Source organism: Penicillium samsonianum (assembly GCF_028829775.1).
Source record: "Penicillium samsonianum strain IBT 33392 chromosome Unknown utg000007l_segment0_segment0, whole genome shotgun sequence".
In the NCBI taxonomy this organism is placed as follows: Eukaryota; Fungi; Ascomycota; class Eurotiomycetes; order Eurotiales; family Aspergillaceae; genus Penicillium; species Penicillium samsonianum.
In genome coordinates this window covers 1,890,537-1,913,162 of record NW_026643265.1, presented here as the reverse complement: position 1 = coordinate 1,913,162, position 22,626 = coordinate 1,890,537, and the positions used below count along the sequence as shown (strand labels likewise).

At 49.9% G+C, this 22,626-nt stretch overlaps 9 protein-coding genes across 9 annotated transcripts; 3 read left to right on the top strand and 6 right to left on the bottom strand.

The window, feature by feature from the left end:
* Positions 1 to 41: 41 nt before the first annotated feature.
* N7471_011565 (putative glycogen debranching enzyme Gdb1) lies at positions 42 to 4,772 on the bottom strand (the record flags this gene model as incomplete). The annotated part of the gene is made up of 3 exons (XM_057284284.1): positions 42 to 110; positions 170 to 4,487; positions 4,555 to 4,772. The coding sequence occupies 3 exons, from the start codon at positions 4,770 to 4,772 to the stop codon at positions 42 to 44; spliced, it is 4,605 nt and encodes a 1,534-aa protein (XP_057130550.1).
* Positions 4,773 to 5,150: 378 nt separating this feature from the next.
* N7471_011564 (glycerol-3-phosphate dehydrogenase family protein) lies at positions 5,151 to 7,132 on the bottom strand. Its single transcript, XM_057284283.1, has 4 exons — positions 6,682 to 7,132; positions 5,503 to 6,626; positions 5,394 to 5,445; positions 5,151 to 5,322 (listed from the first exon to the last, which is right to left on the bottom strand). The coding sequence occupies exons 1-4, from the start codon at positions 6,930 to 6,932 to the stop codon at positions 5,235 to 5,237; spliced, it is 1,515 nt and encodes a 504-aa protein (XP_057130549.1). The 5' UTR covers positions 6,933 to 7,132; the 3' UTR covers positions 5,151 to 5,234.
* Positions 7,133 to 7,176: 44 nt separating this feature from the next.
* Positions 7,177 to 8,984, top strand: N7471_011563 (FAM207/SLX9 family protein). The gene is made up of 2 exons (XM_057284282.1): positions 7,177 to 7,264; positions 7,330 to 8,984. Exons 1-2 carry the CDS (start codon positions 7,262 to 7,264, stop codon positions 7,840 to 7,842), a joined length of 516 nt encoding a protein of 171 aa, XP_057130548.1. The 5' UTR covers positions 7,177 to 7,261; the 3' UTR covers positions 7,843 to 8,984.
* Positions 8,985 to 9,132: 148 nt separating this feature from the next.
* On the top strand, positions 9,133 to 11,317 carry N7471_011562 (putative ATP-dependent Clp protease). The gene is made up of 2 exons (XM_057284281.1): positions 9,133 to 9,657; positions 9,718 to 11,317. The coding sequence occupies exons 1-2, from the start codon at positions 9,219 to 9,221 to the stop codon at positions 11,127 to 11,129; spliced, it is 1,851 nt and encodes a 616-aa protein (XP_057130547.1). The 5' UTR covers positions 9,133 to 9,218; the 3' UTR covers positions 11,130 to 11,317.
* A 222-nt stretch (positions 11,318 to 11,539) lies between these two features.
* N7471_011561 (uncharacterized protein) lies at positions 11,540 to 15,664 on the bottom strand (the record flags this gene model as incomplete). Its single annotated transcript, XM_057284280.1, has 4 exons — positions 11,540 to 12,095; positions 12,153 to 12,502; positions 12,560 to 13,351; positions 13,406 to 15,664. The coding sequence occupies 4 exons, from the start codon at positions 15,662 to 15,664 to the stop codon at positions 11,540 to 11,542; spliced, it is 3,957 nt and encodes a 1,318-aa protein (XP_057130546.1).
* A 574-nt stretch (positions 15,665 to 16,238) lies between these two features.
* Positions 16,239 to 17,147, top strand: N7471_011560 (Rab family GTPase; the record flags this gene model as incomplete). Its single annotated transcript, XM_057284279.1, has 5 exons — positions 16,239 to 16,259; positions 16,330 to 16,342; positions 16,455 to 16,844; positions 16,893 to 16,973; positions 17,023 to 17,147. 5 exons carry the CDS (start codon positions 16,239 to 16,241, stop codon positions 17,145 to 17,147), a joined length of 630 nt encoding a protein of 209 aa, XP_057130545.1.
* A 731-nt stretch (positions 17,148 to 17,878) lies between these two features.
* Positions 17,879 to 18,970, bottom strand: N7471_011559 (F-box protein; the record flags this gene model as incomplete). Its single annotated transcript, XM_057284278.1, has 1 exon — positions 17,879 to 18,970. The coding sequence occupies one exon, from the start codon at positions 18,968 to 18,970 to the stop codon at positions 17,879 to 17,881; it is 1,092 nt and encodes a 363-aa protein (XP_057130544.1).
* Positions 18,971 to 19,660: 690 nt separating this feature from the next.
* Positions 19,661 to 20,812, bottom strand: N7471_011558 (ribosome biogenesis protein BRX1; the record flags this gene model as incomplete). The annotated part of the gene is made up of 2 exons (XM_057284277.1): positions 19,661 to 20,510; positions 20,577 to 20,812. The coding sequence occupies 2 exons, from the start codon at positions 20,810 to 20,812 to the stop codon at positions 19,661 to 19,663; spliced, it is 1,086 nt and encodes a 361-aa protein (XP_057130543.1).
* Positions 20,813 to 21,381: 569 nt separating this feature from the next.
* N7471_011557 (uncharacterized protein) lies at positions 21,382 to 22,626 on the bottom strand (the record flags this gene model as incomplete). Its single annotated transcript, XM_057284276.1, has 6 exons — positions 21,382 to 21,556; positions 21,617 to 21,724; positions 21,778 to 21,839; positions 21,889 to 22,047; positions 22,107 to 22,509; positions 22,580 to 22,626. The coding sequence occupies 6 exons, from the start codon at positions 22,624 to 22,626 to the stop codon at positions 21,382 to 21,384; spliced, it is 954 nt and encodes a 317-aa protein (XP_057130542.1).

Here is a 22,626-nt window from a genome sequence, read left to right as displayed (position 1 = left end):
GATTATCTAATTAGTCGTGTATCCAAAGGCCAAAACCAAATCTAGGAATGCTTCGATGCGTCATAGTAGAGGTCAAGCAGACATCCTGCGGACCAGGATTGCGTGGGTGACTAGATTTTTGGTTAGTATTGTACAAAGTGAGAAATATATCAAGACGAAAGTAACTCACCGAATCATTACAGTGCTCCCCAGCCTTGTTCGTCAACTCTGTTAGCCCCTTCCAAGGGCTCTCCCGCAATGCCTTCTTGCAACCATCAAGTCGTCGGGTGACTTGCTGGAAGCATTCAGTTCGTTCCTCGGGCGTCTTTCGGCGCAGGAGATCGAAATGCAATAGAGCACGGAGGAAATAACCACGTTGCCAGACCCACTCCGGACCCTGATGGTAATTGCGACCTTTAGCAGTTGCAAAGTCATCAGAGTCATCGGAGTTGATGTAGTTTGGACGGTAGTTGAGATCGGATGGGTCCAGTGTCGCCATGCCCACAGGGCCCACAATTGCGGAGTCGGCAATCGATAGAGCGACGAGAGCCTTTGCGGGCGTGAATAGCTCTGGAGCGACTGACATCGCGATGGGGAAGTTGGAACGGAGCTGGTAGTCTTCGTAGGGCTTGCCAGACTTGTATAAATCCTTGTAGATTCCTCGGCGGTTGACGATTTTCGCGTCCACGTCGTACTGACTATCTTCGCTGGGATCGAGGGGAACAAAGTAGCACCGCTCGAAGTTGTCCTTGATCTTGCGGGCCCATTCAGCAAAAGTAATCTTCTTACCATCGCCGATATCCACACCCTCATGAGGATACGACTTCGATTTGTAGAGACGTGCCAGCCACGCCAGAGCGCTGTAGGCGAGACCGGTGATCTCGATAGCAGCACCATCGCGGGGAGTGCCAGGGAAACCCTTGTTTCCAGCCTTAGTGCTTTCTCCCATCTTGTCTTGCCAAGTACCACAGTTATCCTGGTTGCCACCGAAAATCAGACCCGTTTCCCAGTCAACCTTAACGTCGATCTGGAAACCTTCGGGCTTCATCTGACAATCAAGATCGGGACCAGCGTTGTATTCTCTGAAAGACATGCCAGAAGCGTGTCTTTGGAACACTTCCTGCACGCATTCAAGAAGAGTCGGAGACTGAGAGTATGCCCGAGAATCATCGAAGGGGAACCAAGTGTCGTCATAAGGCAGGAATCGTCTTGGAACCTTCTCTTGCAAGATATCAATGCCGTTGGGTGCCATTTCAATGAAGTCCTGGATACTTTGCATGAAGAACCAGACGGAATCCCGAGAATTGTATCTTGGCAATTTTCCGCTGCTCAGCAGATTGGGAATCATGCCATGCTTGAGCACACTCGCAAAAGCGATAATATGCTCCTTAGCATCATCAAACCGTTGAGTGCAAAGGAATAAGCCACGGATAGAGATGAAGATATCTCTTCCCCAGCATCTTGTCCAGTCAACTGCAAAATGAGGTAGTCCGGCTGCAAGACTGGGGACCATCTTGGTGGGCCACAAGGATGCGGATTTCACATAGCCAGTTTGCTGAACGCTGACCATAGCCAATTGATGAATGAATTCCTGGCCGTGCCGCACATTGTCTCCAAGGAGATGAATACCTCTCTTCCACGCAGCATTGTATGCAACCTGCAGAATGATTGCGAAATACCTTGGGAAAAGGAAGTTGGGCAAGTTGCGGACCGTGTCGAACTTCTCACGAAGCCATGCGGCAGGCTTTTTCAAGGCAACATATCCTTCCTTGGAAGCCGCCTTCTCCATGCGACCAATGATGTAATCCAAAGCCCACTGACCCTCTCGCAGGTGATCGCAGAGTGGGTGGCCTAGTTGGTTATACTTGATGATATCCTCAAGGACACTCCACCAGCCCTGAAGACCAGCATAGACCATAGGATCATGCTTTGGAATGGTGTAAATGCCATCCTGACCGTCGCTAGAGTCTCTCTCTTCAGCTTCGCACCGGTATAGCACAAAGTTCAGATCAACCAAGCTGAGCTCAGAGAATGCGTCGTCCGCGCCATTAGCGAGGTTGTTTTCAAACCCATCGGCATGATCTGCGCCGGGAATCCATGTCTCAAAAAGAGCGATAGACCCAGGAACAAGAGATCCCAGTACGGAGATTTTGACACCTTTGTCGTTTTGCTCGATCTTGGTGCCTTCTATGTCATGGGTACGGCTGGGAAGACCTTTCAAGTACTTGTCATCTGCCAGGACCTTCGCCTTTGTTTCATCGTTGGCATCAACCTCAAGCTGCCACGTTCCGATATTCTTGGCACTGGTACCGGCAATATGAGTAGGAGCGAGAATGGCGCCACTCTCATTGCCGGGGAATGCGGTATGTGCGATCAAGAAGATACCTTTTCTGGTTTTGGGGTGGACTCTGTGGACAGTGATGAACTCACCATCGTGATGGATGTGAGTTTCGTCATAGCCTTCAACTCCCATCATAGTGTGGAGTTCATTCAGAAGCTTCTTGACACCACCAATCCCGCCCTCTCCAGATCCAACAACCAGACTCTCGGAATCAGAGGAGTGAGAGGCGTATTGTCGAGTCTCGTGGACGAGATCGATGAGTTTGGGATACACCTCGTCGTAGCCCATCACACTTCCAGTCGCGGAGGCACACATTGCCACAAGGGCAGCATTTGGAAGAGTGTCCCTGGCGTCGCGCTTCTGGGCAGGCAGCTCATTGTCATGGGTACAGTCCATAAACAAGGCCGGCACTGGACAGGGCCGAATATGAGTGATCCTTTCGTCAGTCTTGCCAGACCTAGCTGACGCAATGGCATGACTACTGCCAGCAGAAGGTAAATCCATTTCGAAGCTACCGATTGGCTGACCACCATGACGGTGAACAAGGCGACTCAGCTCTTCTGTGCTCCAAGCCTGCATAGCCTCGCGAATCAGAGCATTGATGCCCAAGCGTTTGACGAAGACATAGTCGGCCTCCTCCGAGCCCGTGAAGAGTTCCGCAAACACAGTCAAGTCAGGCCGGACTTTGCGAGCTTCGTCCAGCAAATATTCTGCAACCACTAGTGGCGTCGAATGGCAATTATCAATTCGGAAACCACTGAAGAACTTGGCCATAAGGCGGGTATACCGCGTCATAAAGTCCCAGAGGAAAGGACTATCCTCGGGAGAGGATCCGTATCGAAGCTTTACGCAATCACCCCACACAATAACTTCGCGGCGTAGGTAGGCCCTGGAATCGGGCCCGGCATTATCTTTCATGGCGTCGGCATTCCAGATCCAACCGTTATTGACCAAAGCCAGGGCTTTGGGGTCGTGCTTCTTCGTGACATCGTTGAGAGGAAGGCGGGTAAAGTAAGTCTCAATCAATGGGTTTTTCTTGGTGACAGGACCCATCTTAGGACCATGGTCTTCAATTCTGAGATACTTGATGCGATTGAACAGTTGGTCCATAATAGTATCAACGTCTGCATCATATTCTTTGTAGAATGGTAAATTGGCCTCATCGAGGAGCTGGGACAAGGAGTCTTCAACCTCGGCGAGGTTGGTGTGTCCCTCATTGTAATCCCCAAAAAGCACATTCAAAGCAACTGCTCCAAAGCTTGGGTCGACGGTGCGGCCAAAACGTCCGAGAACCTGCCTGACGGATGGAATTCCAAGCTCTCGGAGAACGTTGGCTTGTTGCGTGAGCGACCAGTTTTTGAACTGCTGCATCTCGTCCCGTTCGACGAGCGCAGGATCAATGTTTGCATTGATCCATTCGTCCAGAATCTTCTTAACGTCACTCTTCACGTCGAGAACATAAAATTCCCATAGACGAGTTCCATCAATGGCTTCTTTGCGCGCCGCGTTCATGACTGTCACCAGATCTTCCTCCGTCTTGAACTCTGTCGGAAGACCGACATCCTGGAGGCTCTCGCCAAATTTCAAAAGCGCCGAGTCCAGCTCAAGGGCTGCCTCCAGCCATGGCGCGGTCTCCACACTGTATCCAGACTCGGGATGCTCCTCCAGCCACTTGCTATTATTAGCTGTGTGGTTCCAGACCACATCAGTCAATGTGAGAAGGCCATAATCTTTCTCCATCTTCGCGACCAATGAAGCGACATCATCCTCTCCATTAGGGAAAAACGCGCTGTCGAATTCCAATTGATCAAAAATACTATAGGGCGAGTTGGACGAGCCACGCTGCATGAGGGGTGTGAAATGAACCATATTGTAGTTCCGTTGACCAATTCCACGAAGGTGTCTGTCCCAGTCTGTGGGGTTCTGACCCATGAACTTTGAGATCATCGAGAAAATAGAGAGTGCATTGAGCGGCAAGTCTTTCCCCTGAAGGGTAAGTTTGGGCGACACATCAATGTAGTGAACAGGGGTCTGAGTCGGCTTCGGGGCAGACACCTCCTCGACTGAGAACTCGGGCAGCGGAGAGAATGTTGTGTAGAAAGCATAGGCTCCCGCGAATGTCACGGGGATATCGATCTGGATGTTCTCATTGAAGTTGGGCTGCAGTCTACTTCTGTTCAGCAACCGCCACTCTCAAATTACACAACATATAAGGAAGAACTGGGAAGATCTACCTGAACTCCCGGAATGAGTAACGTTCGAAGGGCTTTCCCTCCTCGGGGATATTCACCCAGAGACTGCCTTGTCGGCAAATGGAGCTCGTTCCCTCGATGATGAACCGAAGCACGTATCCAGATTTGGGCGGAGGGGCCAGGTAAATGTACCCACCGGGCACGTCTGGAGAACCGTCATCCTTCAATGGAAGCAAATAAACCTGACGTGGGGAGGCCATTGCGACGGGTCGATAACGATTGGATGAATCCGGATCTAAACTAACAGATTGTGAGAGCACAGAAGAATCTGGAAGGATTCACCCTACTTTCACTGCGATAGTGAAGGACAGAGAAGTGAGACTTCAGAGAATATTAAAGAAGAAAAAAAAAAGGAATTGAAAAGCAGGGAATGAAAAGTCGGGGCAGAGAGGGACCCAGCGTTCCCCTCGTATGTTCCTGGAGAAAGCCCAGACCGCGCGGGGAATGACATCATCCATTTTCCTTGGTATTTCTGTCAACACATCTCATATGGATCCATGGATGTGCTATGTACTTGCATTTTGTACACGTTGTAGTCCATGCACGAATCGAACAGTCTTAGATTCAAAATCAAATGTCTAGAATATAATCCGCATGCAATTCATAAATACAGGTCATGAAAGTCTATACACGCAATGTCCAATACCCAATCCCAGCCCTAATTATAATCGTGCAGCGGTGAACCGAGCGCCATCATCCTCGCCATTGGAATTTTGAGATGCAGAAATCGGGGCTCGGGCCTGAGGGGGGCTATACGGGAACCGAACGTTTTGATAAGTAAGTCAAACATAAAAGCAAAGAACACTAGGACTTTTTTTTACCGCTCAATGTAAGAAGGAATCTCCTCGACCTTCATAGTTCCCTCCAAAATACCTGTGCAATGTTAGCTTGGATCGAGCAGTCACATGGCAGACAGGGGGGAGATCTCACGGAAAACAGCAGTGAACAGAGGGAACTCATCCTCCATGCCCTGGTTCTTCAGGAAGCTGTTGACTTCTATAGCAGTCAGGGTACCCTGCAACTTCTGTCCGTTGAGCTCAGTCCTCTCGATCTCCTCGATAGGCTGGTTGCGCTCAACACTGTACTTGGCACACCGGAAGTTGCGACCACTGCTGGAGCTGGTGATCAAGTCTGCCACACCGGCACTCTCGTCGGTGAAGGTGCGGTTGTCAATCGTGGCGCCGAAGAACGCGTCTCCGAACTTGACCATCTCCATCAAGCCCACGCGCATGATAGCCGCCTTGGCGTTATCACCCCATCCCATACCGACAACCCAGCCAGCGGCCAGAGCAACAATGTTCTTAAGAGCGCCACTGATAGACACACCGGCAACATCGTTGACAACACGCACGTGGAAGTAATGGCGGTGGAAGAGGGTCTTCAGCACGGCATGGTCGACAGGGGGGTATTCTGACGGCAGGGCCTGCAGCTTAACCTCCGAGATTTGACCCGAAGTGTCCTTGTGCTGGAACTCCACTAAGTTGGTTGTGGAGGAAGAAGGCGACCGCTGGGGAGTGGGGACCCGGGAGTCCATGTGTGGGGGATCGTAGGCGATGCTGGTCTCGGACCACTTCTCTTGGGCGACCTCATTGGCGATGTTTGCACCAGACAGGGCACCACAATAGATGCCCAGGATTCTGCCAATGGTCTCTGAGAAGAGGTGGATACCTGTACTGTTGACGTCCACGCCCTTGATGCAAGAGATGCCACGGGCGTAGGGGAGGATCTTGCCCTTGATTTGTTCGCAGGTCTTAATGATAAACTGATGGGGCAGGTTGAAGATGAGAAGTGTGCTGTCCTTCACCGCATCCTCGAGGGACGGGTTGGCGTACAGGTTGACTGGCAACTGGATTCCTGGGAGGTACTTGACATTCTCATGGACATTGTTAATCACCTCAGTCAATTTCTGAGGGCCGGCAAGTGAGGCATTGTAGTTCTTAGAAGTCGTCGGAACCTCGACATTCTCCTCGAATACCCACATCTCTACCTTCTCCTCGAAGAGGTCGGGGTTGCTGGCGGCATTTTCGGCAACGATTTTAGCGATGGCGCAGCCCCTATCGAACCACAATTAACAAAAATCCACCGTTCTTTTAAGGACTGAGCTCTTACCAGTTACCGGAACCCACCACCGTGATCTTGTGCTTGCGCTGATGAGGAGCGAGGGAACCCATGATGTGTGTAGAAGAAACAATCGATCTGCGGGAAAGTGGTCCGGAGAAGGTGGATTTAAAAGGCAAAGAAGTCGGCGGGGGCAAATGTGGAAATATGAATCGGGTCTGGATCCGGGTGGCTGACCGAGGTCGAAATATGGTAGAGGTGTGAGGAACGCAGATCCGACGTAGGTTGAGACGTATATCCATACAAGTTATCGTGTTGGGAGAATAATTTCAGCCTTTCGGGATTGCCTTCTGACCACGACTTCTGATGTCACCGGAAAGCCGTCGAATTTCGGAGAGGCAATTTAGCGCACGAGAACTTTGTTATTATCTTTTTTTCTTTTTCTTTTAGCCTTTTTGACACATACATGGACTAATTATTTGACTTGAAGAGCCAAACAGCGTTGAGTTCCTGGGAAAAACAGTGGGGAGAGTGGATGCAGGCGGTGAACAATTGGAGTCGACGGGGTTTCCCTTTTCCCGTCGCAATTTCGTCTTTTCGTTGCTCCCCGCTGTAGATCTCACATGTCAACATGGTAAGCTGCATTATTACTTATCTTGTTCCACTTTCAGCCGGTTAATTATCGTTCTATCTTCACAGGCTCCCATTCGCAAATCAACAATGACGAAAACTGCCTCGGGCAGAGGCGCGATAGCCAAACCCAGTGTCTTTGGTGACGAATTTCGCACGAGCAAGAGGGATAAACGTCAGATCAAGCATGCTGCCCTCGTGTCTAAGATCGAGAAAAATTCTCAAAAGACTCCCAAGCGTCGACGTGCATCAAAAAAACTTGTCGCCAACCTCGAATCTTTGGCCGATGCCTTGCCCGAGGCTGAAGAATCCAATGATGCCGCCAGTCAAGTGAATGTGATCAAGCAGAAGACCCTGAGACACAAGCCAGGTGCCCTGAAGCGCCGGGAAAAACTCGAGAGATTGGAGCGAGACCGTTTCAACAAGAACCTGACCGAGATGTCCAACATCACATCAGCCCCAGCTGTTAACAATGGCGAGGCGAGCACCGAGTCGAACCCGACGGCCGGTCGGTGGTCGGCCCTCCGTAACTTCATCTCACAGACGATGGAACAGCAGCCTGTGTTCAAGGCGAATAAATAAGAGTGGCCAGGATGAAAATAAAAATATCTCGGTCAATGACCGAGCTACCACTGTGGTTGCTGCTAGCCGTGAATATTTGTTTAACAAGTGAACTCCGGCAATGGCGTGAAAAAATGCATCCAAAGAACTCTTCTAAGTTGAGTTAGGCGAATACACCGGAGTGTACTGCGCTCAACCAAAACACGATCGAATCAGCTTCTATTGGATCTGAACGGTGAAATCTACACCCGGTTCCAAGCAGCTCTTGCGGTTCAAATCTTCCTGTATTCCTGGGGAATACAACGCCTTCCGGGGCCACGGATGCCATCGAACTGCCCTCGACATTAGAGACCAATAACCAAATACCCATCATTGTCATGAAAGAGCTGCTTCTATTTTCCTATTTTTCACTCTTTCCACACGTAGGAATCAGAACTGAATTTGCAACAGCTCAAATATTGAAAGCTAGCTTTCTAGCCAGCTTATCTTCTCAAGCACAATTCCGCATCATCCAAATCTTCGCTGCTCAACCCTTCCGGGAGATGGAAATTCCCCTCGGATCCCATACCTGCTTGGAAATGTAGAGATGAGGATTGTTGTCTTCTCGGAATGATTGTTGAAGACCAGACTCCTGCACATTTGCTTTATTGAGATAAGCGCCCATCTTGTCGCCCTTCACGGATCGAATCAGATGGATCTGACAACTGTGGCATTATTGTTGACGGCATACCGCCGTGCAACCCTGTGTTGCATGAGTGGTTCAACTTCGTGCAATCGCCAGATCGGTAATGGTTTCTCTTCACGCTGGGTTGACAGCACTGTCGATTTTGTTGGTGTGACTGCTCCATTTGCCACTATGTGGCTGCGAAATGTACACCCGTCTTTGAGGCTACTGGAGGATTACACTAGAAGTTACTATGTGCAGTTTGCTCAACGGGCGTGCCGTAATCGGTCACCGAATATTCGACACGGGACTTCTTGTGTTTGGGTGTTATTTCCCAATCTTACTATGGAGAATTATGGATCTACGTAGTTGCGCTGTATTTGAGTGTTGCCATGACTTGGGGTTTGGCCTTCAGCAGGTACGACCTGCAAGAACATTGGGACATAGATATTTTAGGCCTCGAGCACCAAATATAGCCCTCGCTTTACTTTGAGTGCATCGACATAGTTACTTAGTATGTTCAATTGTAGCTGAATTTATCCGTGAATAGCCGGACCACCTGCCCAGGTGTTCATCGGCCTGATGACTCATCAGATAAGATCACCTGCGGGGGAAGCTATCCGGTATCTGATCCATTGCTCTCCAATCCTCTCGAGGTCCTTCCTTTACTTTGTGATTTCAGGGCTCTCTATCCGTCTCTCATAACCCTCTTGTGTTTTACTGGCGCCCAGCAATGCTGTGGCGGCATTTACAGCGTCGCCTACCGGCCACCTTGGCTAGTCGTGACATTGTCCGGTGTCGGCTTCCTCAATCATACAGCTGGTCGACACGCCAACTGTCTAGCTCCTCCACCACATTTCCGACATTGTCTCAATTCAACCGGTCAGAATTCACAACTCAGCCATTTACTGGTAGCTATGAAACTGGACTCCCTACTCCCGGGCCATTAGGGTCAACCCCGGCCTTTGGCGTCCCCCGCATTACGCCGAAAGTCTTAAAGCAATATCTTGATCAATATGTCGTCGGTCAGAATCGTGCAAAGAAAGTACTCAGTGTCGCTGTGTACAATCACTACCAGCGCGTGCAAGAGTTAGTGCGCCGGGAGGAAGAAGCAGCCGAGGCTCTTGCGAAGCGTCAGCGGAGGGAAGCACTCGAGATTCATCCCTTAGACGGTATACCACCTATTGATTTTTGATACTGTCGCTCATTTTCTGACTCATTCTTCGATACAGCAGATGATATCACAGGCGTGCAGAAGACTACCAGCATACCTCAAGCCCCCAAATCCCGCCCAAACGCGCGCCCAAACACCCCCTTGGAGCAAGCGGATTTCGCCGATACGTCACCGCTACAGCTGGAAAAGTCCAATATTTTGTTACTTGGTCCGTCAGGTGTGGGAAAGACACTTATGGCAAAGACCCTTGCTCGGGTGCTTTCTGTGCCTTTCAGTATTTCCGACTGCACTGTGTTCACCCAAGCCGGTTATATTGGAGAGGACGCCGAAGTGTGTGTTCACCGACTTTTGGCAGCTGCAGACTACAACGTGGAGCAGGCAGAGCGTGGAATTATTGTCCTCGACGAAGTGGACAAGATTGCAGCCGCGAAGGTTAGTCATGGCAAAGATGTCGGTGGCGAAGGAGTACAACAGGCGCTTCTGAAGATCATTGAAGGCACAACTGTGCAGGTCCAGGCCAAGCCAGAGAAGAATCCCCGCGCAAATAGTGCCCCGAATAGCTATCCCTCCAACAGTCCCTTGGGAAATGGGTCATTCCAACCCAACAACCCCAACCCAGCCGCCAAGGGAGAAGTGTACAATGTGCGTACGGACAACATTTTGTTCGTGTTCTCTGGCGCCTTCGTCGGACTACACAAAGCTATCATGGATCGAATATCCCGTGGATCCATAGGCTTTGGTCAGCCAGTTCGGACCGCCTCAAACACTAGTGATTTTCCTGGCTCGCCAAATATCTCTACCAACCAGCCACTTCCAATCCTCCCAGGGTCTGAGGAAGAAGCGCTGTATAAGAAGCACCTCCCTTTCTTCTCCTCTACCTCGCCAGCCGGTACTAGCGCCGAGCCAACCTATTTCAACGCACTCGACCTGTTAACACCCTCAGACCTGCAAAGCTACGGCTTCATCCCAGAGCTGATCGGCAGGATTCCCGTTACCGCCGCTCTCTCTGCATTGTCTCAACCCCTACTTATGCGCATCCTAACCGAACCCCGCAACTCCCTTCTAGCCCAATACACGACCCTGTTCTCCCTCTCGGGTATCGAGCTGCGCTTCACCACACCGGCACTCCACAAAGTCGCCGAAAATGCCTTCGCAATGGGCACCGGCGCACGCGCGCTGCGAACTGAGATGGAGACCATTCTCAGTGACGCCATGTTCGAAGCGCCCGGCTCGAGCGTGAAATTCGTCCTCGTGACCCAGGCCGTGGCCGAGCGCAAGGAACCGCCTATCTACCTTGCCCGTGGACAGGGCGGACGTTTCCATGCTATGATTTCCGCCGAGGAAAGTCAGTGGGAAGCAAAGACTCGCGGGGAAAAGAAAGACCAGGATCAAAAGACGAAACCGAAAGATGATGCGGATGGCTCCAATGCGTCGAACGTCCCGGAGTACCAGAATCGAGCGACTGGTTGAGTGTAAGTAAATGGTATGCCTTCATCTCATCCCCGGTGACTACATATTTATATCTTTTCGGGTGTTGTCCTTCGTAACCCAGTTGCATTGGCGGCAGTTAGCGTGCAGTTTAGCAAATCTTTACTTTTGGAATCTCCGAACGTTCGTATCATAGGTCTTCTATTACTGATAGGAGTGTTGAGTCTCAATTTGAAATGTAACTGGACAAAACTAATATAAATGACTAGAAGTCTCCTAGGTAGATCTGTACAGAGTGTGGGTTCATTTCATGGCCTCATAGCTTTTTAGGCATAATACATACAAGAACAAACTAACCGGGGTATCATAAAAGATTTTGCAAGAGGAGGAGAATATGAGAGCAACCATACGTATGTGTGGCGTAACCTGCTTTGGTCGGAACTTCGCAAGGATCACTTGTAGGGAGCAGGGTACTTGTTCATGTCATTACCGTTTGGGCTGCCTGTGAAGGTAGATTGAATAGAGGCGTTGGAGTTGTGAGATGCCAAATTAGGCGTCCGGGGTGTGGTCACGGTTGTCGGGGGAGCTGCTTGGCCAGTAGAAGGCCGTATCGTGGGACCACCTGACAGATAGGCCATGAGGGCCACCGAGTCTATTTTGAACCGTTTAAAGAAATGGCCGAAACCACCTCGCATGACAGTCATATGGCCCCATTTGTCCCACCGTGCCCCAGTGGGAGCACCGAGAGATGTGACAGCGACGAAGTTCCGGAAACGTGGTATGTTGATCAGTGACCACCCTGCGAAGAATTCGATCAGATGGTCTGCGTCGCGTTCAACTTTGTCCTTGATTTTGAGGTCGTGATGCTCTGTGCGAGTACCGTATTCATTAAGAGAGGGTGCGATGACGTTGCTTTTTGAGTCAGGGTGTAGACTAGCTTTATCGAACAAGGCTGCGCGAGGGTCCATGACGTTGTTCTTGATGATCAACGTGTGAATGAGCAGCAGGCTACATTTAGGTTCGTTAGAAGCTTGAGCCAAATAGCGGTAAAGAGGTATGACATACAGTCCATGATCTTGCAAGTGATTTTCATCGCCGAGTCTCCTTTCGATCCATTCAAGTATCCCAGGGGGGAGCATCAACGTCCAAGATTTGCGTTTGTGCTTGTTTGCACTCCGAATCCATTGGAGAGTGACCGCCACCCCCTTTAGGTCTGTCAATACATCTTCGGTAAGAAGTATGACACCGCCATATGGAAAGATGCGTAGATGGCGGTCACTCGGTGAGCAATAACGGGGATCAACTAATTCAAGTGCTCTGTGCATGCGAACAATCCAGAAATTGAACGAGTTGGTTGGAAGGATAGAATTGAGTGGAGGCTGTAACGTATCATATCCGGCGAATGATTCGTGAAACTGCTCTTGATTAGTTTTTTGGGCAATTGAGAACGTGTAAAAATATCGATCACATACTATGGCCACGCCCTGTCTGCTGTTTTGCACAAATTTTGCCCAATCTCCGGGGCTGTCGCTTGTGAAAACAATCTTCTCATGGTACCTCAAGTGTACCTGCAGAAGCTGCAGTTCGTTTTGTATTTCTTCATTTCCTAGAGGAAAGTGCAAGTAGAAAATACCTGCCTTTGATACTTTTCCGCCTTCCTCGATTGTCGCAAGTTCTTCCACATTGATTTTGTGGGCTTTCATGAACTTTTCAACCGCTTGAACCGCTTCAGCCGCTTGAACCGCGTGGTTATCTTGGGGTTGGGGGTTAGCGCAAATTGAATTATCCTTGAATTCACTTGTGGGAGGAAAGATTTGGGCCGCCGCTGGGGCCGGCGTCTCTTGTGATTGCACGGATCCGCCCATTCTCATATCATAGTGGAAGTTCGACAGGCCCTCATCTGCACTAGACGGCTCGACGCGCAGTGAAAGCGATGTAGTATCTGGCAAAAAGCCATTCGGTTGTCCACTAAGCTGGCTAGGTCCACTTGCCCCTAGAGCTTCGATCGGTGCGAGCATAGTGCGAGCGGCTACGAGTAGAGGAACGCCAGGTGGCACTTCCTCATCAGGATGTGGAAACTTGAATTCCTGTGACCCACATGACCAAGCAACCCAGACAATATTTCTCGGTCCATTTCTTTTCCCTATAGGATAGTGAATGGCGATGAGGTCGTCCTTTCGCAGATCCTCTGCTAGATGAAATAAATTTTCGTTGGTGTCGCTGAAGCCCTCGACCCAGCCGGTACTCAGTACGGAATTTATCTCCTATAGCCAATGTTAGCATTCTATAAGAGATAAATTTATGGATCTGATACTGACACTAGATTCGCACAATCTTTCGTACTCTCTGACTGTGCACAGATGCTTAAACCAAACCTCGACTTGGTGTGTTTTTGGGTTCTTAGCCGAGATCAGAGATTGCTTCACATCCGAACGGATGCCGCATAATCTGAAAGCACCACGCGGTCTCTTGTCGGGCCCGATAAATACGTGGACAAGAATCTCTCCCAGGGCTTGGTTGCAAAAGTATTTACTAATCCTGACGCAACCGGGCGCCCAGCTATCACGCACCGGCATTCTTGCAATTTGTTCCGCGATGGAAAGGCTGGGTTGTGGGCTGCTACGAGGGGCGTAACGATCACTCATACCACGGATAGAAGGCCTTGACGGTCGACTGGGGGGCGGTGACCGATGGGGGAGCTCTGATGGTCGACGAGGGGGCGATGACTTTCGAGAGGGCGGTGACCGTGACCTTCGGGAGGGTGGTGATCGTCGATAGGGTGGTGACCGTCGGGGTGGAGATGACCATCGAGAGGGTGATGAGCGACGAGAGAGCTCTGACGGTCGGTAGGTATCAGCCACGATTGTATTGTTAGGCTGTCTGGGTGAGTCCGGCCTATAGGTGTCCCAGCGTCGGACTGTCTCGCGGCTGTCTTGCGAGTCTCGATTCTCAGTATGTCTCTCAAAATTGGCCATTGCACGGGGCTTGGTTGGAATGGCTGGTGGGAAAGCAGAAATGTTAGAACCCGAGAGTACAGCAGGTTTCACTGAAGTAGCCTCCGTACGGACTCCCGAATGAACAACTGGAGGGAAGACTGAGCTGGCAGAGGCCGAAGGACCGGTAGGCCTGTCGATATTGGCTTGTGATGGGGGACGGGGAGCTTCCGAGGGCGCAGTAACGGCAGATGTTGACCGCCCAGCAGGATTCGTCAAAGGAGCCTCACCTGGCGGCGAGAAAGTAGAGACAATAGAATCTGCGGAAGCTGCAGGCTGGGTGAGGTTGGGCTGTGGAAAGGACTTTGGTTGGGTAGCCTGCGAGGAAATAGAGATAGTGGAATCTACAGGGCCAACAAGTCTCTCTAGATTCAACGGTGCAGTGGGGCCAGACAACACAGCCGACGAGGAAACTGACGCAGTGGAGCCTAAGTTCGAAGAGCGAGACATTGGGGGAGCCATGACTGACGAGGGCGCGAGAACAACGGGTTTCTGTGGTTGCTTTGTAGCTTTATCGTTTGTTTGACCTGTATGGGTCTTTAGTGGACCGGTCAAGCTGACTGAATTCCCAGAAGCAGGTTGACTTTGGGCTTCCGGGGATTTGGGACTTGTTACAGATGGGCCAACCACTGAGGTGGTGGCGCCTATGTTCGTCCTTGGTGGAAATTCAGAGGGCTTCATCAGCTCCATTTGTGACAAATCCGGTGCTCGTTCGTTCCATTTGTTCTCACGATATGCGCGCTTGGCCCCCGGGCCCGTACCAAAAGAAGACAATGTTGGCTTTGCTGCTTGTGGGGGGCTTGTCTGGCGCGCCGGGGGTTTGTGCTTGGCAGTAAGTTTCTTTGCGAGCTGAGAAAGTCGCGAGTTTGGAAGCTTGCTTTGGGTTGTTTCGACAGGTGCAACTAAGGTTGTTGTCCCTGGAGGATTGCTCCGGGGTGTTTGCGCAATGGAGGTAGCTGATCTTGGAGGTGCTATTTGTTGCAGCGATTGGCGAGCCACATTTTTTGATGGCGGTGGGGTTTCAGCTGGAACAACTAAGGCCGAAGCGGTGGAATCCACGGATAGGCGACTGGGAGCTCTGCGAGATGTAATACCTGCTTCGGGCTCATGGGCATCTATGATGTCGGGATTGGCCAGTCGAGATGATTCAGCCTGAGGGGGGCTTTTCTGTCGTGCCCTTTGCTCTCGTTTGCGCCTTCGATCTTCTTTTCGCTTTTTTGTTTTCTTCTCCAACAAAGCCATATGCTTCTCCCATGACTTGAGATTGAAGCGAGGCAGCCTGCCCTCCGCGATCTGCTTTTTCTTCTCTTCCCAGCCGTCTAGGGTCTCTTCCGAAGTAAACATCTCCTTCGGCTCCCAACTGCACCTGTCCATGCTGTACCCAGCCCACTCGACCAAATACTGAGTGACAAAGACTCCTTCATCATCCTCAGAATCCGGTTCTACGTAGAGACTCCGTTCCGCATGGATGTCATTGACGAGGTACTCCGCTGCCTCTTCACTTTCTGCGGTAGATGCCAGGGAATCTGCATCACCAATTCCACTTCGATCAGAGGCATTATTCATTTCAAAATCAGACGCCATTGTAGTAGCCTAGCAAATTAAGTCAACAAATCCTTCATTGTGCAGCGTGCAATCCCCCATGTCCAAGGTACAGCAAGACGGTGCTCGAGTTGAAACTTTGAATTACGGGGCTTAAGGGGAATCGAGATAGAGCGAATGCCTACCGTAGTTCATATTCATTGGATACAGTAAAGACGAAGGGAAAAAAGCACGCAGATAATAGCAAAAGCAAAAGTAAGGCGAGCAAGAGCAAGAACAAGAAAGTTGATAGTTACTGCCCATTGATAAAAGATACCGCCCGCGCGTCAAACGCCAACCCACGTGATCTCCACGCTAATCCACAATTGGGGGGAGGCACGATTAAGGAGAGACACTCGGCCCCAAGTATCACTGACTATCCCCTGCTGATTCTGTATTACTTCCCGTGTGTGTGCTCCCTTGGTTTTCTTTCTGCCTGCTGCGAGCTCTGTACTGACATATCTGACTTTCGCCCTCTCAAAGTCTCCAAGTACACCCCTCGGTCTTCACTTGCCCGCCACGTTTACCTGTACTTTGATACCACCTTTCGAGCTTTACTAGCTCGATCACATTCAAAATGGCCAACGACGAATATGACGTGAGTTGATTTGGGACGACGAGCTCCTCCATGTCTCAGAACTATATGCTGATGATGATATTCCCCACAGTTTCTCTTCAAAGGTAACGTCGCCACCTGATGATGATGCCCGCCCTCGTCTTATCCACCATCCCCCCTTGTGCCCCCTCCTAAAAGACCCCGACACTGACCGCGGAGGTATTGTGGAGTGAATAGTGGTGCTTATTGGAGACTCCGGTGTTGGTAAATCCAACCTCTTGAGTCGTTTCACCCGCAACGAATTCAACCTGGACTCGAAGTCAACGATCGGTGTGGAGTTCGCGACCCGGTCCATTCAAGTCGACTCGAAGACAATCAAGGCACAAATTTGGGATACCGCTGGTCAGGAGCGCTACCGTGCGATTACTTCTGCCTACTACCGTGGCGCTGTCGGCGCCCTCCTCGTTTACGATATTAGCAAGCACCAGACCTACGAGAATGTCAACCGGTGGTTGAAGGAGCTACGGGATCACGCCGATTCGAACATCGTCATCATGCTCGTTGGTAACAAGAGCGATTTGCGCCACCTGCGTGCGGTCCCCACAGAAGAGGCCAAGCAGTTCGCCAGTGCGTTTCCCGACGACCAGTTTCATTGTGTGGGCTGACATTTAGTAGGCGAGAACAACCTTTCATTCATTGAGACCTCCGCCCTTGATGCCAGCAACGTTGAGCTGGCCTTCCAGAACATCCTTACAGGTTGGTTGTCGATTCATTAGAATTTGGCACAGAATGCTAATTTCGATAGAAATCTACCGCATTGTTTCCAGCAAGGCTCTCGACTCCGGAGAGGGTGGCCAGCAGGTCCTCGACCGCCGTCCCGTTATCGACCCCAGCAAGCAAGATAGCGAGCAGAAGCCGGGCTGCTGTTAGATTACCCTTCGCAAGGACGATGCACCGACTGCCACGAGTCTTCTTTTGCGATGTGACATTGAGATGGTCTTGATCTGTGTTAGAGTCTGAAATTCGACGGCTACAAAGATGATACACAGGCGGGATCTGTTAGAGAAACCACACGGGAAAATAAGGGTTTACTGGAATTGATGTTACCGGCTGCCGGATTCCCCTTCTTCGGTCCTTTTTTTTTTTGTTCGTTTTTCCCCGTGGTCCTCAACGAAATTGATCCCCTTTTTTTTCTGTTCGCCCAACCGGTGTGCTTGATATGTTTCTACGATGGTGAACACAGCTTGGTTGGGCGTCTAACATTGCGTCTGCGTGGCTTTTGTATGAAAATTCTGAAATTCGTATATTCATTCCAACCATTTTAGTAGAATTGTACAATGTTGTAGTCATGCTATGCTATCAAGGAGACAGTGTCGATGCCTCGTGTCATTGAAGATAGGGTCCACGTGCTCCACAGGCCAATTTATTTATCGGGGCCAGCCTTTTAGCGCCGTATTAATAAGTAGCGTGTGTGTGTCCACCCGTGGATGGACAACGCTTGCTAGGAGAGTAGATCGTCGATTTACAGCGACAGAATCTCTTATATTTCGAATACTTGGTTAAGCTCATGTAGACTTTTACATATATGGTATGTTACGCAAAAAAAAAACAAGTCCATGCACATGAATTTCGATAAATTCAAAAGGTCAACAAGCATAAATCTAGTTTAGGACAATGCCCATGTCACGACCAGCCACTGCAGATCGAAATTCCCCAACCTCAAGCCCACGTTCATTCATGACATATTCCAACGTGTCACCAAATGTTTCACCGTTGTTTCGGAACCATTCCCCTAGAGACCAGACGTATTCCTCTACCTGTTCCTTCAGCAAAGCATGGTCGCGCAACCATATTATCTGACCAGGATCGAGCTTCAGCATGTCCTGCATAATATAGTAATGTGGGATCTCGTCACCCCAACCTTCATACCCTGGGTCATGGGAAAGGTCATTGCGAAACCGAGACCGGTATTTGGCTGGCGACTCGGCATAATTACTTGGGTGAGCCGTATGAAAGTATTGTTGAATCGAGGCATCAGGGCCTTTCTGAACCAAGGAGTGATCATGCGAAGACAGAGAAGTAGTTGAAAGCGGAGGATAATTGAGGTGGATATTGAACGAGAGTTGCTGGATGCTGTCTGGATAACGCTTGCGGAATTTGCGTTGAATAGTCCCATTACTAGGACATATATGATTCTGGACAATATCACCCATGACGAGGCGCAAGTCCTCAATCTCGGCCAGCTCTTGGGTGGACCAGTTGTGGAGTAACTGAGCGCGCTCCAACACCACATGGCGAAGACTACGAGAGTGGCGATCGTAAACACGAGAATGGAATGCACTGTGATACAGCCATAGCCGGTATACTGCGCGGCGCAGCCGTACTCGCTCTTCATCGGTGAGCGAGCGACGATTCTCGAAGTCTACCTTCCACTTCTTAAACGGGTAGATCGTCTCCCATTTTCGCGCCACCATGCCGAGCTGGATGACTTGTTTTAGAAGGGGATCAGACATAGACGCATGTCGAATGAGATGAGCGGGCTGGCTCTCGTTTTGCGTCACCACTTGAATGATATCGTCGAGCGGACCAAATTCGGTCTCCGCGACACTGGCTAGGATATGCAGTTTGCTTGTTGAGTTGAGGACGCGGTGAAGTCGACGGCAGATGACTGATAAATTCAAGACATCGGAGACTGAGTCGCATGAACGAAATATATGGAGCAGAAGCTCCGTTGCAAGATGATCAATTCGCATGATGGAAATATCTATGTTGTTGCTGTAAAGAACAACACCATTAGAATGACTCATAGGGTGTCAATGAATAATGACTTACCTGATGAGAGGTTGTTATTTGTATAAGATAATTTGAAAGAGATAAGACGGTTAATTTCCGAGTATTTATGTATGAATCAAGTTGGACAGTGTTGTCACGAATGGAAGCAATCAACACTCGTGGACTTGTCGCGCGTACGGTGGACCTATTGAATATGGACCCCGCCGTTGGGGCTAACAGAAGAAAGATACAGCGTGGGATCAAGAGTAAACATATTGGACGAGCAACCTCCTTGTAGCCATGTAGGGCTAGCCAACAAGAATGATGCCATGATAGATGGTGTCAGGAGGCAAAGACAGACAGGGTTGGGGCGATGGCGTCGAGGGCTTTATATGACGCTTAGCTAATGTTGCCCCTTGCGTCCACTAGGTCCAACCAACCTGCCTTCCAGTTATTCTGAAGAAAAAGCTCTCCAAATGGCAATGAAATAGGCAAAATCAAAGAACAGATAGAAATAATCAACTTTTGAAATTAACCAGGATGAGACTTTGCCCCGACGCCTTAACGGACCATGATGAAAGCGTCGCATCAAATATACACATGTAGTCGAAACATCATCCCGAGGGATATCAAGTCTAGAAATAGCACGACGAAACAAAAACATAAACCCCCTATGCAAACAGCTTCCTTGTGTCCAACGCATCCACCTTCCGCACAGAGTTCTCGGACAGTCCAAGATCGGAGCGCTTGGCCACACGATCAGTCTGGCCGTCTCGGCGCTGGGAGTAACGCCCAGCCTTGCCCTGTCGGATGTCGCTACGGACTTGGTTGGGGCTGACGTACTCCTTGTTCTCGTAAATGACGGGTCCACCAAAGCTGCCTTCAAGAATGACAATAGGGGTCAGAACGAAGCGGGGGCCAATCTCGACCAGAGAAACCTCGGGCAGGGCGTTGTCCTTGCCCTTTGGTACGGGCTTGACAGTCTCCTCGCCCTCCTTCTTCTTGCCAGCCTCAGACTCGCGGATCTCATAAACGCGAATCCAGATCTTGCCGTCCACTCCAAAGATACCAATGATGCGGTCGACGAATGGCTTCATGCCTCTGACACCACGCTTGGGCACACAGAAAACTCCGCGCAGCATCTCCCGAACAAGCGCACGGTATTCACTACCGGGAGCGCCCATATCCGGGCCTTGCTCGTCGAAGGAGCGATCGAACACGACCAAGCCGCGGCCGCCCTTCAGGCAATTCCCTGCGAATCCAGCGCCGAGCTCGCCCATTGTGTGTAAGTTGTTGAGGTGGAACTTGATAGTGGGACCATTAGGAGGGCGTGAAAGCCAGAGATAAAGATCCTGGCCGTTCTTCTTGGCCTCGAGGAAGAAGATAACGTTGCACGAGTGCAGGTCAGCGAGAGAGTTCAGGAGGAGGTTGTATCCAGCGGCCTTCTTTTTCGTGTCGAGCTTAGTCTCTTTGTGGGCATGGGGGAGGAGGCCGCAGATATCGGACATGAGGTGTCGGTGGCTAGAAAAAAGCAAATTGTCAGATCAGTAAACTCATTCAGCATATCTCAAGGCGCAATATTCATACCGGTAGGAAGCGCCTCTGGATGTCAAGATAAGTACTCGGGTCTTGGGCATGAATCCAGAAGCAAGCTGCTTCTTCACAACCTCAGCCGCCTCGCCATCGTCGGAATCTTCCTCTTCGCTATCGGTGGTGTCGTCTTCCGCATTGAGGAGCTCCTCCATCTCGATGTCCTCGTCGGACATATCCTCGGCGGGCTGTCTAGCCGCCTTCTTTGAGACACTCTTGTAAACTGATGCCATGGTGACTGTTGTTTGTGTCAAAATGAAATTGAAATTGATCGTGCAAAAGAAGGCCGAGATCAAAAAGTTGATGGCAGAATATTTTTTGTTTTCCACCGCCCTGAACCTTGCTGTGTCACGTGCCAGGTGGGCTACCAGCTTATCTGCCGTTGTTCACCGCCCTAATTTCCTGCCAACCTTCAAATGCGATACTTCGTCCACCTTCGTTGGTGTTTTACACCACCTTGCTTTATGATTTTGGGAATCGTGATCTACTCTATATGTACTGTTTCATACTTGCCACCTTAGAACTTGTCTGCCTAAAATCACTCTAAGAAGTAGACTGAAGTTCAACGAACGAAAAAAGTCTAGAAAGTCTCCCATTCTGTCAAAATATATATCTTTCATTCCATTCATATTGCCCATATTGTCCAAATTGAATCAACAACAGAACATTAAACTATTTTAGACCATGACCATTCTTATTCCAAAAGTAGGTACAAATTGGCAACCTGGTGCATTGACAGAATACTTGACTTTAATTTGGTGAATTTGGAGATCTGACAGAATTCGGTTAAGTAAAAGGCGCGTTAATATGATGGAAAGTTTAATGCTCTTTGCAGGTCTGAAAAGCCCTCTTGCGTGACCTTCAAGCCGGCAATAAGATTTGCAAATTCTAATATCTTTCGGAAATCCCAATCATGACCCCGGTACACGAGACCGTATAGCAAGCCAGCATTGAATGTATCTCCAGCCCCGATGGTGCTACAGACTGTCAGTATAGGCTTATTTGTGTTGTAATACACCAGAAAGCTCAAAACTCACTCGGCAACTCCCACTTCTTCAGTATGCGCCGGGACATGAGCAAAGTTGCCAGTCTTTGGTTCAAGTGCTGCAGCCCCGTCATGACCCCAAGTACAGCATAGCAAGGATCTATAAACGATAGATTAGATTATTTCTCTGGGGACTTGGACAGAAAAGCCTACGCTCGGCTTGTCTTCGATGATTGATCTCGCAAGCAATCCTCAGCGGATGTATATCCATTGTTCTGCTCAGATATTAGATGTGCTTGAAAGAAGGCGAAGAAAAAATCTCACCTGGGCCCAGCCCTTCGAGTAGACAACAACATCTGCCACGTCTGCAAGCTCCTCCAATCCTGGCCGGCCTGCCTTTTCCACCTCAACACTGATTTTAGCCCCTGGAAAATTCTCCCGGAGATAATGAATACATTCCAAGGTTACATCTGGTGCACGGCCCTGAGTTCAAGTTAGCATGATTCGTGACCAGCTGAGCACCTCGCCAATATTTAACGCACCTCAAAATGAAACCAGGGTCGATCGGTTACATCACGTAGGGGATCAACAGCAGTTGCGAACTCATTGCGAGTCATTTCGGGCAGCTCGTTGTAATTGACGATCGTCCTACTACAGGTGGCCTGGCTGGCAATGATGTAACTGGAAGCTGGCTCACTGAATATCTCTCGATAAATGCAATTATCTAGACGAACCATATTACCTAAGCTCGATTGAATTTGCTGAGATGCCACTGATGTTTTGGAGGGAAGGACAGTAATGAGATTCAGGGATGATTCGGCACTCGATGGCCCATATTGTAACAATTGCCCTAGAACTTCGAGAGTATTTGGGCAGTTTCCACCACGCCGGCGACTGATCCTGGATGCACGAAGCTTCTCATCTTCACCTGGGTAATGGGGGGTACTGACCAGAGCATGTGAATACTAGACTCTCCAAACGCAAAGCAACTTAAGATACAGCGGAAAGAACTCACGTTAGAATTGTGTCTAGGTAGCACGCCCCTATAGCCACTAAAGTCAT